General features: G+C 44.2%; 3 protein-coding genes across 9 annotated transcripts in view; 1 reads left to right on the top strand and 2 right to left on the bottom strand.

Moving 5' to 3' along the window:
* The window catches only part of LOC135914292 (uncharacterized), a 29586-nt gene extending 28834 nt beyond the window's left edge, over window positions 1–752 (bottom strand). For 3 of the 4 annotated variants that reach the window (XM_065447074.1, XM_065447076.1, XM_070523539.1), the window contains exon 1: window positions 687–746. The gene's annotated coding sequence lies outside the window, so the exon portion shown is untranslated. Of the gene's footprint in view, window positions 1–686 lie in introns of all 4 variants that reach the window. The other variant, XM_065447075.1, reaches the window with a different exon arrangement.
* Window positions 1–19662, bottom strand: part of LOC135914272 (uncharacterized) — a 106522-nt gene that overhangs the window by 52292 nt on the left and 34568 nt on the right. The window lies entirely within an intron of this gene.
* The window catches only part of LOC135914271 (uncharacterized), a 37522-nt gene continuing 25818 nt past the window's right edge, over window positions 7959–19662 (top strand). Inside the window, exons 1-5 of the mRNA XM_070524646.1 lie at window positions 7959–8072; window positions 13026–13049; window positions 15304–15327; window positions 15841–15859; window positions 17468–17549. Coding sequence (XP_070380747.1) covers window positions 15323–15327; window positions 15841–15859; window positions 17468–17549 — 106 coding nt within the window. The 5' untranslated portion in view covers window positions 7959–8072; window positions 13026–13049; window positions 15304–15322. The remainder of the gene's footprint in view (window positions 8073–13025; window positions 13050–15303; window positions 15328–15840; window positions 15860–17467; window positions 17550–19662) is intronic.

The following is a 19662-nucleotide window of genomic DNA, read 5'->3' as shown; positions in this document are numbered from 1 at the left end:
GTATGATAGGCTAACTAATGGCGTCAAAGACTACACATAATTTCTTCCACGCTAGAGTGATTACTAGAGTCACAAGATGCATCTCCTCTCTTCATTTTTGAAAAAAGCCTACGGAAGGATTCACTATTCTATTTGCCCAGCTCAGCTGGTGAACAGAGAAGTTCAGGGGACAATAACTGTTTGGAGATTTTATTGTCTGAATTAGCGGATGACTCCTATAGATAAGAATACCATACGTTGCAATTTAAAAACAAGCTTTCCATTTCTGCAGCAATAGTGTTACAAGGAAGTTGCTTTAAAACAATTATTCAGCATAAAATATAACAGAGCCGTCTTCTAAATATGTGCTAGAAATCTTTACAACCAAGAACAATACCGGAGGTTACTGCACATTACCTATATCGCTGCTACGAGGTACAACTTAGTCGTGAATCATTTCTCTGGAGGAGCCCTTTTAACGGTCCACGTCCACTACGCCCTCCAGCAGGAGGATGCGTGTAAGAAAGCTATCGGCGTTTCTTTTTTCTTGAAAAGAGCGCACTCTAAAGCTACCCAAATTTATTTAAAGATACCATTCCTTATTAGTGGTGCGTCGTCACAACAATGGAACTTTTCAAGCTTTCCGAGAAGATAATCATGGCCAAACAAGCAGTACTATCGCAACCAAGCGAAGACGTTCTACTCACCGTGCAAACCTGTCTTTTCAGGCGCTGGAACGCAAGGCTGTTGCCAACGAAACTGCTGGCCTGACCATTTGTTCTTCTTCTTCTTCTGTCCCAGACAGTGGCGCGTAAACATTATGGGCCACTGGCCAAGAAGCAGGCGGTTTTCCGTAAGGTTCGAAGTATAGAGAAACTAGATTTGAATAGTGGAGCGTGGGACAATAGAATTGTAATTTAGACTTGCAATGAAAGTATTGGTAAGAATTTATTAAGAAAGTTTATTTATTAAGAAGTTTATTAAGAACGTGGTTAGAATTTAGTAAGAAAGTATTGGAAAGAATGGTAAGAACAAAATAACTTAACGTGAAGAAATGAAGTAATAGAACTATGGATAATTGTAGAAAATCAGCAAGGTACTCTTTTTGTCTCTCTAATAAAATTGTAAACAGCAAGAAAAGCATCCCTGTGGCTGGTTCCCAATGAAGTTGCCCCAAAAGAAAGAATGTTTGTCGAGGTTAGTGATAGACAAAGTTTGGTAAATGAGTATGCTAACATTCTTCTTTGTCTTAGAAAGCGGTGGCATGAGAGAAAATAATGTTTGATAGTTTCAGGTGCACTGCAATAAGAACATAGAGGGGACATCGTGAGACCAGACCTGTGTAAGTAAAAATTTAGAGGAGGTATACGGCATCTCAATTTTGTAAAAGATGCTTCCAATTGATTTGAAGCGGTCACACTTGGCGTTGCATCCAAATATCTTGACCAGACCTTCTTCCTTCTTGAGTCATGCTCGTGTATTCGGCGCGCACAGGGAGATGTGCCGAGTGCGTGTTAAATATTGAAGTAAAGAGATCGCTAAGCTGATATCCAATGAGATTTTCAGCTCGCGCACATTTTAGAGATCGTCAAATGTTCTCGCCACGTCCTGTTTTCCTTATCTCGTGGGAATATTTTAATGTATTTAGCGCTGACCTACCCTTACGCTAAGACTTGTAAACTTTGAGACATAAACGGGAACGTTTCATTATTCCAGAAGAAATATCAGTTACACTAATGAAAAGTAATTATTCTTAATACATTTAGCTTCGTGTTGACAGGCGCTCGCTCCTTATGTGAAGTCACAGACATATCAAAACTTACCTGATGGAATCATTTACATGTGTGTTCTGCTCTTTCACTAGTTCTTGTTCATTCACAATCAAGATCCCTGCTACTTTTTCTCGAAGAAATTAAGAATTCGAACTAATGCTATTATTACATCATAATCAGCCTGGTTACGCCCACTGCAGGACAAAGTCCTCTCAGATACTTCTCTAACAATCCCGGTCATGTACTAATTCTGGCCATGTCGTCCCTGCAAACTTCTTAATCTCATCCGCCCACCTAACTTTCTGCCGCCCCCTGCTACGCTTCCCTTCCCTTGGGATCCAGTCCGTAACCCTTAATGACCATCCGTTGTCTTCCCTCCTCATTACATGCCCTGCACATGCCCATTGCTTTTTCTTTATTTCAACAAAGATGTCATTACCCGCGTTTGTTCTCTCATCCAATCTGCTCTTTTCTTATCTCTTAACGTTACACCCATCATTCTTCGTTCCATAGATCGTTGCGTAGAACCGATTAGTAATCGATTAGTAGAACCGATTTCGTAATCCTCCAGACTTCTACCCCGTAGGTGAGTACTGGTAAGACACAGCTATTATACACTTTTCTCTTGAGGGATAATGACAACCTGCTGTTATGATCTGAGAATGCCTGCCAAACGCACCCCAGCCCATTGATATTCTTCTGATTTTTTCCGTGTCGTGATCCGGATCCGACGTCCCTACTTGCCTTAAGTACATGTATTCGCTTACCTCTTCCAATGCCTCGCTACCTATTGTAAATTGTTGTTCTCTTCCGAGACTGTTAAACGTTAGTTTAGTTCTCTACAGATTAATTTTGAGACCTTTGAGGAGATCTTTCATTTCCTGCGATAGCTTACTGGTATCCTGTTTGACGGAGTTACCATCGACTTCTATTGCACACTCCCCAGTGATGCCCATAAGATTGTCGGTTATATCTTCAAAACTAAGGTCCTCTTCCTGAGGTAAAGCCGAATACCTGTTATCTAGCTTTATCTTGAATCCCTCTATTTTCCCAACTTACCTCTAACTCATTGATTGACTTCTTATGTACCAGTTTCTTCCGTTCCATCCTCAGGTCTAGGCTAATTCGAGTTCTTGACATCTTATGGTCACTGCAGCGCACCTTGCTGAGCACGTCCACATTTTGTATGATGCCAGGGTTAGCGCAGAGTATGATGTCTATTCCATTTCTAGTCTCGCCGTTTGGGCTCCTCCACGTCCACTTTCGGCTACCCGCTTGCAGAAGAAGGTATTCATTATCCGCATATTATTCTGTTCCGCAACTCTACTAATAACTCTCCCCTGCTATTCCGAGTGCCTATGCCATATTCCCCCACTGCCTTGTCTCCAGCCTGCTTCTTGTCTACCTTGGCATTGAAGTCGCCCATTAGTATTGTGTATTTTGTTTTCACTCTACCCATCGCCGATTCCACGTCTTCATAGAAGCTTTCGACTTCCTGGTCATCATGACTGGATGTAGGGGCGTAGACCTGTACAACCTTCATTTTGTACCTCTCATTAGGTTCACAACGAGACCTGCCACCCTCTGGTTAGTGCTATAGAATTCCTGTAGGTTACCAGCTATATTTTATTAGTCAGGAATCCGACTCCTAGTTCTCGTCTCTCCACTAAGCCCCGGTGGCAGAGGACGTGCCCGCTTTTTAGCACTGTATATGCTTCTTTCCGCCTTTTAACTTCACTGAGCCCTACTATATCCCATTTACTGCCCTCTAGTTCCTCTAATAGCACTGCTAGACTCGCCTCACTAGATGACGTTCTAGCGTTAAAGGGCCTAGTAGAACAATAACACGTGAAAGCATATATATGAAACGCAATATCAAAGAGATAAAAAAACAGCCTTGGAACTCAAGTAATATACTTTCTGTCACTAAAGATTTATCGTATCTCGTATCCTAACCTATTCCCGATATCATACTATTACAAGACTTGGTTGACAGCTGGCCAAGATTTTTATTTTAAAAGTATTCTTGTTTTTGATTAAATACGCCTTCCCGTGTTGGAGGATTAGCATCGTTTCTTTCATCTAAAATATGTCATAGAGGAAAAGTTTTATATCGATATATGTCGCGTGAATGTGAAATTTAATATTAGAAATAACTCTTCCGGGCTGCGCATCGCTCTGTGTAATGAATACCTACTTTTCTACCGGGATACAAGATGTCCGCATGCTTGAATTGACCGTGTCATACTGCAAAAAGAACACGTTGTTAGCGGGTGACTTTAACTCTCATCATGTTGCATGTGGTTTTCGCACTGATGCACCTCGGAAACATTTGTGAAATTAGGCTTCTTTGAACAATTTTACTTGTTTAAATTGTAAAATTGCAACTATTTTCCAATGTCATGCGCGCTATACTTTGGCTTATCATTTGCTATAGCTCCGGTTTATCAATCTCATCAATGTCATGCATGATATTTTTTGGCTTAGCATTTCCTATAGCTCCGGTTTATCAATCTCATCTTGGGCTGTTGTTGACGACGTCACAAGTACTATTCACCGTCCTATAATAATCCTATAATACTGGATACTGTCTGCTCCTCAATTTCTTTCCATAAAGAAGTACACATTTCTGTGGACTATACAAGTTAAAACGAATGTTACAACTCACGTTACCATCTTTAATAGGTATTTGAAAGAGACACTAAAGCTATGAACCTTTGCTCGGTTTTGAAAGGTACCCTAAAGAACTCTGAGTTTGGATATTTACAGCAAAAGGTAATTCTGGCTGTCTTTTACTCTGACAGTGCACCCGATTACAGACATCGAAAGGCTGAGCGAACGAAAGTTCTTAAGCAGTGCCCTACAAATTGCAGTAACTATACTTATGCTGCAGCTATGTTTGAACGAGCAGTTTCATTATCAAAGAATAACTGCGTGAAGAACGTTATTTTTTTATCGAAGAGTGGCATTCAAAAAAGCTTTTTGGTTTCTTCGTTTTCGCAAGGCTATACAAACGCCCCCAAATAATGATACAGTAATCGTATCACCTTATAGATTATCAGAATCATTCGAAAACTTTTTCTGGGGATTCGAAAGGCGTTTTTCAGCTCAGCTACACTTCGACTTTGTCAGACGTGCATACGGGGACAATTTCATAAATTAAGGAATAAAGAGCTTGCGGACGCTGTAACACTACTACCTGCTACAGCTCCAGGTCCAGATGTTATCACAACGAGCATGTTAAAAATATTATCTGCCGTGTCTCCACAGGACCGACTTCATATTGACAACTACTCCAGCAAAAAAATGGCAGTGGCTTAGCTCGGCTATGCCAGGATATATGTAGCGAAAGCTAAGGCATAGCATAGTTAGCATTGGTTAATCTTGATTGCAAGTCCATGTTAGTCTGGTTGTCTAGCTATGTTGCGTCGTTAGCGAATCGTTCGGCGCAGTGTTCGTCTGTTTCCTGGGCGGTTCATTTCCTCTTCATCTCGTTCCGATGTCGATTCCAGGCCTCCTACTGCTTATCAGAATTATCGCCGTCCATATTACCACCTCAACTCTGGTTGAGGTGAACGCGAGCTCTTCTTTTGAATCCTCTGACAAGTTATCAGGCATGCGACGCGGCTGACGAAGCGAGCGCAGGCGAGCGCAACGACGAGGAACGCGGGTGACATCAAACCAAACGGCGGGAACGAAAAGACGCCGCGCTGCGCAGCGGCGGAACGCCTGCGGGGCGGTGCTACTAGTGGCGCAGGTATTCGGCTTTACCTCAGGAAGAGGACCTTAGTTTTCATGATATGAACAACAATCTTATGGGCATCACTAGGGAGTGTGCAATAGAAGTCGATGGATGCGAGTACGCTATCGCACGAAACGAAGGATCTCATCAAGAAACGCCAATATATGAAAGCCGCTAATTTTACAGCTACAATAGAACTGGCACAACTTTCCAAGTTCATCAACAAGCGCAAGACAGCTGACATAAGGAAGTATCATATGGATAGAATTGAACATGCTCTCAGAAACGGAGGAAGCATAAAATCCGGGCAGAAGAAACTAGGAATAGGCAAGAATCAGGTGTATGCGTTAAGAGAAAAAGCCGGTAATATCATTATTAATATGGACGAGATAGTTCAAGTGGCTGAGGAGTTCTATGCAGATTTGTACAGTATCAGTGGCACCCACGACGATAATTGATGAGAGAATAGCCTAGAGAAATTCGAAATCCCACAGGTAACGCCGGGAGAAGTAAAGAAACCCTTGGGAGCTATGCAAAGGGGGAATGCAGCGGGGGAAGGATCAGGTAACAGCAGATTTGTTGAAGGATGGTGAGAAACTGCACACCTTGTATACTCAATGCCTCATGATCTCGAGCATATCGGTATCTTGGAAGAATGCTAACATAATCCTAATCCATGAGAAAGGGGACGCCGATGACTTGAAAAATCATAGACTGATCAGCTTACTGCGAGTTTCCTACAAACTATTTACAAAGGTAATCGAAAATAGAATCAGGAACACCTTAGACATCCGTCAACCAAAGGACCAGGCGAGATTCCGTAAAGGCTACTCAACAATAGACCATATTCACACTATCAATCAGGTGATAGAAAAATGTGCGGAATATAACCAACCTGTATATATAGCTTTCATTGATTACGAGAAAGCGCTTGATTCAATCGGAACCTCAGCAGTCATGGAGGCATTACGGAATCAGGGTGTAAACAAGCCGTTTGTAAATATACTGAAATATATCTATAGCGGCTCCACAGCCACCGTAGTCCTCCATAAAAAAAGCAACAAAATCTCATTAAAGAAAGGCATCAGGCAGGGAGATACGATCTTTCCAATGCTATTCACAGCGTGTTTACAGGAGGTACTTAGAGACCTGGATTGGGAAGAATTGGCCATAAAAGTTAATGGAGAATACCTTAGTAGCTTGCGATTCGCTGATGACATTGCCTTTCTGAAGAACTCAGGGGATCAATTGCAATGCATGATTACTGACCTGGCGAGGCAAAGCAGAAGAGTGGGTCTCAAAATTAATCTGTAGAGAACTAAAGTAACGTTTAACAGTCTCGGAAGAGAACAACAATTTACAATAGGTAGCGAGGCATTGGAAGAGGTAAGGGAATACATCTACTTAAGGCAGGTAGGGACGTCGGATCCGGATCACGACACGGAAAAAATCAGAAGCATAAGAATGGGCTGGTGTGCGTTTGGTACGCATTCTCAGATAATAACAGAAGGTTGCCATTATCCCTCAAGAGAAAAGTGTATTATAGGTGTGTCTTACCAGTACTCACCTATGGGGCAGAAAGCTGGAGGATTACGAAAAGGGTTCTACATAAATTGAGAACGACGCAACGAGCTATGGAAAGAAGAATGATGGGTGTAACGTTGTGGGATAAGAAAAGAGCAGGTTGGGTGAGAGCAAACGCGAGTTAATCACTTCTTAGTTGAAATAAACAAAAATACGTGGGCATGTGCAGGGCATGTAATGAGGAGGGAAGATAACGGATGGTCATTAAGGGTTACGGACTGGATTCCAAGGGAAGGGAAGCGTAGCAGGGGGCGGTAGAAAGTTAGGTGGGCGGATGAGATTATGAAGTTTGCAGGGACGACATGGCCAGAATTAGTACAAGTCCGGGGTTGTTAGAGAAGTATGGGAGAGGACTTTGGCCTGCAGTGGGCGTAACCAGGCTGATGATGATGTATTATTAGTATTAGTCCGAATTCGTAATTTCTTCGAGAAAAAGTAGAAGGGAACCTAATTACGAATGAGCAAAAAGTAGTGAAAGAACAGAACACACATGTAAATGATTCCATCAGGCAAGTTTTAATATGTCTGTGACTTCACATAAGGAACGAGCGCCTGCCAACAGGAAGCTAAATGTATTAAGAATAATTACTTTTCATTAGTGTAACTGATATTTCTTCTGGAATAATGAAACGTTCCCGTTTATGTCTCAAAGTTGACAAGTCTTAACCTAAGAGTAGCTTAGCTCTAAATACATTAAAATATCCACACGAGATAAGAAAAACAGGACGTGGCGAGAACATTTGGCAATCTCTAAAATGCGCGCGAGCTGAAAATATCATTGGATATCAACTTAGTGATCTCTTTACTTCAATATTTAACACGCACTCGGCACATCTCCATGTGCGCGCCGAATACACGAGCATGACTGAAGAAGGATGAAGATCTGCTCAAGATATTTGGATGCAATGCCAAGTGTGAGCGCTTGAAATGGTCAGGCCACCAGTTTTGTTGGAAACAGCCTTGGGTTCCAGCGCCTGAAAAGACAGGATTGAACGGTGAGTAGCCCGTCTTGACTTCGTTGTGATAGTACTGTTTGTTTGGCCAAGATTATCTTCTCGGAAAGCTTGAGAGTTCCATTGTTGTGACTACGCACCACTAATAAGGAATGGTATCATTAAATAAATTTGAGTAACTTTATAGTGCGCTCTTATCAAGAAAAAAGACACGCCGATAGCTTTCTTACACGCACCCGGCTTCTGAAGGGCGTAGTGGACGTGGACCGTTAAAAGGGCTCCTCCAGAGAAATGATCAACGACTAAGTTGTACGTCGTAGCAGTGATATAGGTAATGTGCAGCAATCTCCGGTATTGTTCTTTGTTGTAAACATTTCCAGAACATCTTTCGAAGACGGCTCTGTTATATTTAATACTGAATAAGTGTTTCAAAGCAACTTGCTTGTAACACTATTACTGCAGAAATGGAAAGCTTGTTTTCAAATTGCAACATATGTTAATGTTATCTATAGGGGTCATCGGCTAATTCAGACAATAAAATTTCCAAACGGTTGTTGTCCCCTGAACGTTCAACAGCTGAGCTGAGCAAATTGTACAGCGAACCCTTCCGTAGGCTTTTTTCAAGAATGAATACAGGAGATGCATCTTGTGACTCTAGTAATCACTCTAGCGTGGAATAAATTATGTGTAGTCTTTTGCGCCATTAGTTAGCCTATCATACCACTTCAATCAAACATGAAATAGGGTGAAGAAGAACCCGAACTTTTTTATCACTGTCTATATAACTTCAGTAGCACGCCACGTGAAATCTATCGCACATTTTTTGGTGTTCTCTTGTACTCTATTTTGAATTCCGCGCAGTCACTCTATTCCCTTCAGGCGTAGAGCATCGTATATGCTGCAAGATCTACAGTACCTAGCTACCTAGCACAAAGTCACTAGAAGAGGCAAAGAATGCTTCTCCGCATTTAGCGCCGAGTGAGCACCAAAAATCACGTCATCCCAATTAAACACTTCTGCTAAAGTGCTGTAGACCATCGTGCTCCCGCATCCGCACAAAGTCCTAAAATGCGAAGCGAAGGAAACGGAGCTGTGTGGGAAACGTTAGATCATTTGTAAGTGTTATTTCAGAAGATTACCCCAATCAGAAATGAACAAAGGTTGCAAAGACAAGAATCCTTTGCTCTGTGACTTCCACTTGGTTTTGCTCGGCCATGACTAGAAATTGGCTAGCTGTTGTACTAAGACAAGCTCTCCGCTAAGCGTAGCCCAAATGGTAAAACTGCTGCGCAGACACTGTCGCAGTCACGAGTGATTATCTTATACCCACTACTGATCTGCTTACACTAGCCAATGTCGAGCACCTGCGCTTACGTTCCTGTTCCTTCATGAGGCAGGCGCATATGCGTCGAAGAGCTGCATTTGATGCTACAAGAACTGTGATAGAGGCACGAGGAGTTCTCATCAGAGGCGTCAAGGACATTGCAAGAAGCCGTGCGGCTGTTGAAATAACGATCCTAGTTTGTGCGCAAAGCCAGCACTTCGTCATAAAAAGAGCAGTGACAGCTATAGCAGAGGCCCTGGTTCGAATGGCACAGTTCGGCAAATTTCGTAACAAATTTTCCCAACGAGTTAAAATAAGTACTGCTTTCATACCATTAATCTGAATTATAAGTTTAGCAAACTTCGCTCCTGCTTACGTGAAGTGTCAACTTCATCGCTGCTTGAGCGGACCAACTCATTTTGGCTAGAGTACCTACTGTTGTTTTTCTACGATTGAAGTCGACACTAAAGGACAAACCTAAGCCAAGCTCAATTAGCCGAACAAGACTTTCCGCAGCGCAGCGTGCCAAACGCAGCTCGGTCAATCACACTCAGCCCACAAGTAGATGAGTGTTACGTCACAACACCAGCAAGGGTGTTAATTGAACGTATTGCCACGTGTCAAACCACCGCACCTCCTATCCAGACGTCAACGCGGCATGGACAAGTAAAAGCGTTTACCCCACCATCAACTGGAAACAAGAAAAAAAGGATGAAAGGGAGGGAACCACGACAACGAATTGATAGGCGCTGGTAATTAGACGAGTGAAATCACCACTCATACCTCGGCACTTATCATGCCATCAAGACAGCGTGTAAACTGGCTGTTGCAGGGTTCCACGAAGGCCCTCAGCCGGCCTTGACTTGGCAAACTGAGTGAAGAAGTAAGGGGCAGGGGCAACGACCACCAAAATGGGTGTTGCCGGTTGATTTTGTTCCACAGATTCTAAAGCAGTTTCTTCAGAAGTGGAGTTACGGCGGGTTATGGTGAGCATGGGCATGGTATTGAAACGGAGTCGAAGATGGTAATTTGCTGCTGGACAGTCTTCGGATTGCCTGGTCGACTCGCCTAATGAAGACGATGGTACCAAAAGCAGAGACTTTCCGAGAGTGAGGACAGAAGGTCCTGATGTGAACTGAGACGTTAACTAGCTCCTGCATGGAGTGGACTTCCTTACTGGGTCCGTATAACTAAGCTAAATAAACCCTTTTTTCTTCATTTTCTACCCTGACGCACTTGTCGATAGGCTTCTTTGATTCCATGCCCTGAACGCCAACCAACATCACGTGTTTCTCTGTGCTGCTTTTTGAGTCGAGTTAATTTAAGAAAGAGACGCGTCGTGCATTAACTCATCATCCGTGAAAAATCGCTCCGATATTTTCAGCAGCCTGAATCCACAGCTTTTAAAAGCACGTTCCCACTTCAATAAAACTTGGTGCTGGGCTAGTTGTTGATGCATGCTTTAACACTGATGGTAGCGCTAAAAAGGACAGACACACCATGAAAAGGCGAAAGGACGACGAGCAAACGCTACTGACAACTGATTTATTTTTCGAATGAGTTCTACATTTAAAAGAATCACATCACATGCGCACAAGGGAACTGCACCAGCTTTCTTTATCGCAATATCTAAAACATGCACGCGGAGTGGAGTAATAAAACACACGAGCAGCAAGAAGTGGACACATGACCAATTGAAGAAAAGCCATACGTTACGGTTTTTCAAATTTCCCCAGAAGTGGGCGCTCAGCCGAGTACAAATTTATTGAAACATCGCTGATGCACAGACCCGCCTTTTTTTGGATGTGGAAAGCTTCCTGCAAAACTCTAGCTTTAGCGCTTCCACTTCTGCCCAGAACCTTTGCTTCTTTAAACCGTGGCACGCACTCGCAAACCATCACATGCGAAACTAAATTCGCAAGTTCGCCTTGCTTTGTTAAGTTTTGAGAGTGTTCCCTTAAGTGGTCATTGAGGCAACGCCCCGTCTGCCCGATATAGCACTTGCCGCAGGACAGGGGAACGACGACGGAATACGACGACGGACTGTGGGAACAAGACGACGAAATGTTTCCTCGTGGTCATGTCGTCGTTTCATCGTGTGTCCGTCCTTTTTATCGCTACCATCAGTTTTAAAGTACGTTCCCACTGAAGGCGGAATTGCCATAGTGGGCAAGCGGGCAAGTGGAAACCGGGCAAAATCTCCTCGCCAGGTGGATAAAAGCGTGCGCAAAATGAGGCTCCGAGCCCAATCACTCGCGGAACAATTTTTCTCTTTTTCCGCCCGCCAGAGATATAAAAAAAATTAGAAACAATGAAACGTTGTCTCGAAGTTTATTTCACATTCTTTTTTTTCTGATGCTCGGGTCAACTAACGGATGGTGTTGAAACTAGGCGTGATGTGTTTCCTGTTGCCAGTTTTTGAAAAGTGTCCCCTCTTTTTGAATTTCTTTCTCTATGGTTAAATGGTGGCGCGCGAGTGGTGAGGGTGGACGACTGGTGCCATGAGATGGCGATACGTCCCCCGCAAAAGCGCTAGATTATCTGCCTTCTGAGCGGGCAGCCAGACAAGCCGTCCCGTCTGAACAGGCCCGTGCGCTCGCCGCCTGGTTGCGTTGCCAATCCGCTTGACCCCGACGCTCCGCTTTCGGTGCGAGGGTGGCTTCACCACTGTTCTTTTGAACGCGCGAAAACCAACATCAAAAACGGGCCGTTACAACCACTTCCAATCGCGAACATGAAAAGCGTACCGAATAGACAGTGATTCTCAAGCAAGGTAACCACATTCCTTGACGGTAACCGCAATATTTATTAGAAGAACAATAGGCTGAAATTTAGTCACCGCTTTCCATAACTATCCGGTGCTTAGAATGTGCGTGAGCAAAAAAAAAAATATACTTTATTTTAGGTGCCCTGAAAATCTGAATTTGCCATTGGGCATCATCATAATCATCAGTTTACCTAAAGTCCAATGCATGACGAATGCTTCCTTCCCTGTGTGATAACCGACGACAGCTGTCTTACGTGAGCTGACACCATCCTATTTCTGAGACCTTCCTAATCTCATGACACCACCTACACTCTTATCGCCTTCGACTGCATTTTCCTTCCTGTTTGAACCTACTCTATATCTTGAATACTCCAGTGGTCGTCTCCTCGAAGAGTTAGATTGCTTGATCAACCACACACATTTAGGAGAAATGTAAGTACTCTGAAACTAATAAATTACATTGACCCATAAAATATAAATAGATCTAATAAGATATTTTGCCAACCGTGAAGCTCACCTCACAAAGCAGCCTAAGTTTTCGAACAGCTCAAATAAACGCCACTCGTATACATTTTATTTTAGTTCTTCAAAGTGCAAAATGAGGTGTTTTTTTAACTTTACAAATATATTTTGCATACTCAGCCTACGGCAGGACGCTGGTTAAGAAACAATAATATTTGGCACCTCTAATTGTCTTGTCAAGCTGATATGACCTCGATATAATGTCTGACATTCCCAACTTGATTTCTAACTTTTTGGCTATATTTACCAGAAACAATTTCTTCCATAACTGCATTAAGTGTTGATAGTTGCCAGATTGCACCTTCAATGTAGCAAGTATCAATATGTGAAGGTCCATGTTTTGAAGATAATTTGTTTTTAAGTTCCCGAATTTATGTTGCAGTTCCACCATACCGCAGCCGGCCGGGTAAGCGCGGACAAAATGTTTGTGATCATTCTATTGTATTGTATTCACAAGTGCATTTAATGTTGACAGTGGCAACACACCCTAATTAGCTGAACCTGCTACGCCTTCGATTTGTGATGTTCCACGTTTCAAACCCCATTAGTTCTTACAGCCCCAAATTTATTTTGCACGGCCAATTTAGGGTAGCCCGTCGCGTGAGCGCAGGCGGTATATTTTGACATGGTTCCAACGTATAGTATACTTGCCCAGCTACATTAAGCGTTAACGGTGTCTGCACATCCGAAATACCTCAACCTGCTGCGCCTTCGATTTATAAAGTTACACGTTCGGAACATTGTTTCTAACTGCCCAAATATTTATTGCGCAGCCAACTTACAGCAGCCCGTTGGTAAGCCTGGACGAAAGATTATGACATCGTTCCATCGTATATTATTCTTTCACCAGAGCATAAAATGTTGACAGTGGGTCTCTTCGGTTTTCAGAGTTCTGGCAGCCAGACGGTAGCCAGCTAGTTCAGGTTCTGATAGGAATCACGTGGCCTGAGATCCCAAGACAACCCTAAGCTACCCGCGGTTTGCAAAATTGAACGCCGGGACAGATGGCCGCAGGATAAACGTAACCTTACGCAGGCTGGTGCAACCTAGGCATAGTCGGCCCATTTGTGCGTTGCCAGCTTGGAAATGTATTGTTGCATTCGGGAATACAGTCACTTTTTCGAGAGCTCGCACGACTCAACGCAGGACGTGCACCGGGCACATCAATTTGTGCAGCGCTACAAACGGCCTCTGACGTGTCCGATGCCAAGACGCGAAATCATTCTCCCGAGGAGGCCTGCTCGCAGCTATCACGTCGGTGACTGGCGAACATTGATGCGTTGGCGTTTGGTCATCATTTAACAAGACACAAGAAAGCATCATGTTGGGCACGTCTTACACCCAGAAAATTTCGTACCGACATACTTGAATTCTATTTCAGATGGTTTGTTGCTTCTACGCCTGTGCTGAAGGAGCTGGAGCTGCGGTTGGCGCATGAAAAGGCACGCCGCCTGTGATCAGCGAACATTTCACTGGCAAAACGGGCTAAAATGTATTCGACGATCGTGAGTGCCATAGCCTAATGTGCGTGTAGCCATTACTCAACCAGGGCATTCCTTTAAAATCAAGTACCTGTAGATGGAATACGTCTGTTTGAGATCCCACCCAAGCATATGACGAAAAGACGGAGCGAACACGGTCTAGCTGCGACACCTTTGCTAACTACAAAAAAGGAGATACCCCCGCATGTACCCGAAAGATGTGAAAGGGTTACCAGCACAGAACTCTGTCAAATAATTAACACCCCTAAAAGCGGAAGAGGGTTTAAATGGGTCAATAACTCACACTCTTAGGGTGTTATTTTTATAACCGACACCCTAAGGGTGTGAGTTATAGACGCATTTACACCCTTTTTTCACTATAGGTGTGTAAGTTATTTTACAGTGTACGGACCGAAAAGGGACTACATTTTGTGGGAATAAGCATCTATGACTTCCCAGACAACTTGTGCCGGACACGGTGCGGAAAGCATGTACGCTTGACTGAGAGCGTGGTGCAGTCGTCACGGCAGGGAACAAGCCATTATGGGGACACACACACACACGCACACACACCCAGATACAAAAGAATGCTTCGACTGGTTCGCCGCTATTCGTACGGAACAGTGCGTTAGAAACTCAGATAGCGCTAGCAATAGTGCAATCCGAAGTAAACCGAGGCCACTTGGCTGAGCGAGGGAAAAGTCCTCAAGCGCCAACGTTGCACTCCGACATGTCCCAACAAAGATGGCGGCGAGCGCTCGTAGCCTCTCTTTGTCGTCTGCAAGCCAAAGAACTTCCAAAGAATAGCAGCACCGCAATCGTTCTGGTCGGTTCTGGCATTCTGTGGGTAGGCAGAATTGTCCATCCCGAAAAAAACTAACGCGCGGCAGAAGTGCGTCGCGCGTTGGTAGGCGCAGCAACCTGAGAAAAACAAAGGCGCTTTAGCCGACTCTTACATCCCGCCGGTAGTAAGAAGTGGCAAATCGAAGAGGCCCAGTGTCACGGTCAGCGTAGACAAAATATTTTGGTAGGATTCCGCGGTAGGTTAATTTTCCACAACTGCAATAAATATTCATATTACCTGCAATGCCTAAATACCTCAACCTCTAACGCTTTCGATTTAAAATATACCATATTTTGAATGTAGCTGCTTCTTAACATCACAAATTTATTTCGCAGTGCCCATTTACGGCAGGACATGGGGTAAGCAAAGACAAAATGTTTTGACATGATTCTATCTTATACTTCGTACACTGCGCTGAATGATCTCAGTTTCAACATATACTAATTGGTTCTTCAGGCTGCTACCACTTCGATCTATAAAGCTTGAAGGCCTGAACGATACTTCTTCACATCGCTACGTTATTTTTTTTTCGGCCCAATGTATGGTTGCATGCCATGTACGAACGACAATATTTGAAATGATTCTATTGCATGTCTTTGTACCGCCACATTGAAAGTTGACATTTCCTACATAATATGAATAACTCTTCAATATGCTACGCCTTCGTTAGATAAAGTAAGCTAAATCTTGATGAAAGGAAGATTGAGGCCGAATAATCTTACGTCTCAACCCCGGGCCGACATGTTTAACAGCAATCTTGTCTCTGCTATAACTACAGAACGCTAAAATGCTATGTCTTTCGCATTTAGCTTATTTTCGGTGACTGAATACTTACATTCAATTGATGTGAAATATTTTTCTCACTCGTGCAGCAACCAGATGCAAACGCCGGTAAGTAACATTCAAGATATTCTTAAGCACAATTTTCTTAAAATTTCATCAACAAAATTTAAGAATAAACAACGCCAATGATTCTTCACGACGAAAATACTATACAACAAAAGGCAATATTTATTTCAGTGTCTATATGTATGTCTATATTTGCTAGGTCTATTCTTGTTCGAAAAATGTTACAGTGGCCTCTCACTTTGTGAACACGAGCTAAGCACAGGCGTGTGGGTGCTGTAGTGCACACGACGCTATCGGCCCTCGGTGCGCCTTGACGCTTACAATGTCCGCATCACTCACTGTATTCAAGACAGGTCTCGTGTGGCCGCGGCATATACGAAGCAACCACCGGAGTAGAAGGCGCCGTTGTAAACATTCTGTAACTATGTAAATTACCTAGCATTGGGCCAGCGCACACAGGCAAACACAAACACTTCACGCTCTAAAACCGCACAGAATAAATGTCAAAACGCTTGCCGCCAGAAATTGCGGCGGCAGCCGCGATCGAAGCGATCTTCGCGCTTGCTATCACCTCAACGCAAACTGCGACCTGACGACACAGCGCACGCAAAGCTACGAGCCGTCGGCTCACCTAGACAGTGCCCCCAAAGCTGATCGTTTTCAAGATAAAGCCGGCGCGGTCGCGCGCAGGGCTCCGTGGGAAACTATGGCGGTACCGCTGCGAGGGCCTTAGTGCTAAGTACCCCATGGTTGCACGGTAGTAAAAGCAACGTTGTTGCATTATTCCCTAATGACAGCTGGCGCTTCGAAACGCTGTCGCTGAGACGCTGCGCCTCTGGTCCAGGCGTGTGCGGTCAGAGGCGGCGACAGACGCCGAATGGGGCCCCGAGCACGTTGCTCGTGGAAATGGCACTCGAAGTACCGGCTGGCTTCCGCGTAGGTGTAAGGTGCGGTGGTAAGGGGAAGCATCACTTATAGCAGGGTGCCAATACAGTCATGCAAATAACAACTTCCCAATGCATGCCCAATGCATTCTTGAATAGCGAGCGGGGTTGGTTCTTCATAATTCTTTTTCGTTATTCATTAATAGCAAACATTTCAGTAGCCCAATTTAAGGCCCATGCGTGTCAGACTGTGTTCGAAGTGTTGCATGAAAAGAGTATTATGAACGCTTAGCAATTTTTATCCTGAAATTCCTGTGTTGCAGTTGCCCATAGTGCTAATTAGATGTGCAAAGAAGTTTGCGGACAAACGTGAGCCAGCATGGACGCCCAGGCATCCGTCTCGCTCGCTTTCTTCGCGGCTTCAGGCAAACACCGCCGATTTTACGAGATAGCAGTTACGCTTACGCGTAAAGTATTAAGGCTACACATAATTCTTTGTATTATACTATATAAAGGTTACCTTGCTGAAACATTCCACCATTTAAACTACTTGTGATGTATAACATTATTTATCTAATTTTACTAAGCTGGTTGTTCATACAACATAGTGTTATATGTGCACCCATACAGCAACACAAGTGATGAGGTCCGAACTGCTTAGTATTGGCGTATCAGCAACAAACGTTTCTTTTTCGGCTTCTGGACGTGCGGTCCTCCCAGCGCGTTGCGCTTTAATCGGCCACCTGCAAACGGCGCTATATTCCAGGGCTTCACCGGACTCGCCGAAGAACCTTTCGATGAAACGAAGCACGGTCAGACCCCTTCGTTCCCGTCGACGCCGAGAACAGGCAAGCGGTCCTCCTCGAATTTTGATCAAGTGCAGACAATAGCAGTATCAGCAGTGTTTCAATATTCTACTAAATATAATACACGCGATCGTATGTGACCTACACTGTAGCCATGGAAACCATGAGATAAGATAGCTCTTATGTTTGGTTGAATTGTAGAAATAATTTGCTGACGCGAGAATTGAAACTGGACGAAAAACGGCCGTAGCGGCGTCCTTCGTCTCACGCTTGCAGTGTTTTGTAAATTAAGCTGCTGCGGTGGCCATCCTCCTCGCGACTTTATTCGATTTTTGGTATAAACGCACAACGTTGCCCCTAACAGTGCTAACCAACACCACTCAATGCCAAGTGAGTGTGGTACGTGCTTTATAAGGCAGGTCTCGCGTATAGCATGACCTTAGGTGCCGGCAACCACCAAAGAAATTCGCCGTTTCGGCCAAAAGGCGAAGCACCGATTGCGATAGGGAATTAGTGCATATCTGTGCCAAGTAAGCATATTAGTTTAAGCGGCCGTATAAACTTGTAAACATTCGCTCACTAAATAAATTAACAATAATAGATTTTGTAAGCGTGACTGAACGAGGATGTAGGAAGAAACAGACACACAGATGCAGCGCTGTCTTTCTGTGCTGGCTTCTTTCTACGTCCTTGTTCAGTCGCCGCTTACACATTCTATCATGGACTGAAACCAACTAGCCCGCCACCGAGGTTTCACTAAGTTACCCACCACGACGTCATGCGAGTGCAGGTAAACACGAACACATCTCGCTACATGAGCGCGCAAACTCGTCGAAATTTTGCAGTGATGTATCGCAGCAGCAGCAAGTGAAGTGACGTTAATGCATCTCTCGCGTCAACGCAAACGAAGCGTCGAAAGCAGAGCGCACACGAAGATACCGGCACTGCGCGCACTCTTGAAACGCCGCAGATCGCTTTGAACCTGAGGCCTGCGTGGGTGCGCACATTGGCCACGTCGCAGATCGCTTTCAAGACACCAGCGCCGCAACGCGTCCCTACAGCGTCCGCCAAAGGGGTCCACTAAGGGGTCCGCGATTTGCGCGGCGAACGCCTTAGTAGACGCCGCGGTTGTCTCCGCTCTGCGCCCTGCCTCGCGTGCAAGGGGAGAGGGCACGCATCCGGGCCGCCATTCCTCGCTTGTGTACGCCAGATTGAAGTGCGTTCGCCGGCTCGTTCTGACACGCTTTCACTCGCACATACAGCATACGGCGCCCGGCGACGGTTTTATGGCCCTTGCACTTTTTACGGAGCCCCGCGGCGACAGCGCGCCAACGGCAGAAATGCGCCTGGGGTGTCCATATAATTGGCAATAAAAAATAAGAAAAAGAATTCTAGGGCTGTGGCTGCCGGTTATATTCTCTATCGCGGCATCGCAGGTGATTCAAAGCTTATGTTTTGTTGCCCATATCCAATCGGGGACATTTTCTCTTTCCATATTGCCAAAGTACTCTGCTAATGTGCACAATGACGGGGTACATCTGAGGGCCAAAAAGCGTAACATTTAAGTGAGAGTGTAAATGGAAGAGTAAGATAGTCATCACCTGCTAAAAAAGTGTTCATGTGATGTATAGGTCGCGAGAAGGTATTCAATGTCTTTTCTTTATTCGCTTGCTAAATTTGCTCGTAAGTTGCCTATGGCATTGTTATAGAGTGTCATAGCTTCATGTTTTAATGCGGCTAGTATTTTCTGAAACTTCTCGCAGTTTGCGATACGTCTGTCTAGTTTTATAATATCAAGCTTTATTCATGCCACATGTGTTACTGGGTAATTGCCAATGGTGGATGTGCCACTGTTCAATGACCAAAATAATATCTTGTAGAATTTATCCGGTGTTGGGCAGAAGCAATCCCACGTGACCAATGCATATTTACAGAATATTGTTTAACCACATATATTCTGACCTGTTTCACGCACAGATATTTACGGCGATACCTCCATTCCACAGTATGTCTGTAGGCAAGCAGGAGCTAGAAACCCGGCGGCATTCACGCCTCATATGTCACGTATTTTAGGGGTGGCAAAGCGTTGTGTCGCTACATTGATTCAATGTTAATCACATTATCAACTAAAATTACCCTGAGATTAGTTCTGCTG

The sequence above is a fragment of the Dermacentor albipictus genome, chromosome 8 (genome assembly GCF_038994185.2).
Source record: "Dermacentor albipictus isolate Rhodes 1998 colony chromosome 8, USDA_Dalb.pri_finalv2, whole genome shotgun sequence".
Lineage (NCBI taxonomy): Eukaryota > Metazoa > Arthropoda > Arachnida > Ixodida > Ixodidae > Dermacentor > Dermacentor albipictus.
Note: the sequence above shows the minus strand (reverse complement) of the source record. Positions and strands in the feature narration are given on the sequence as shown.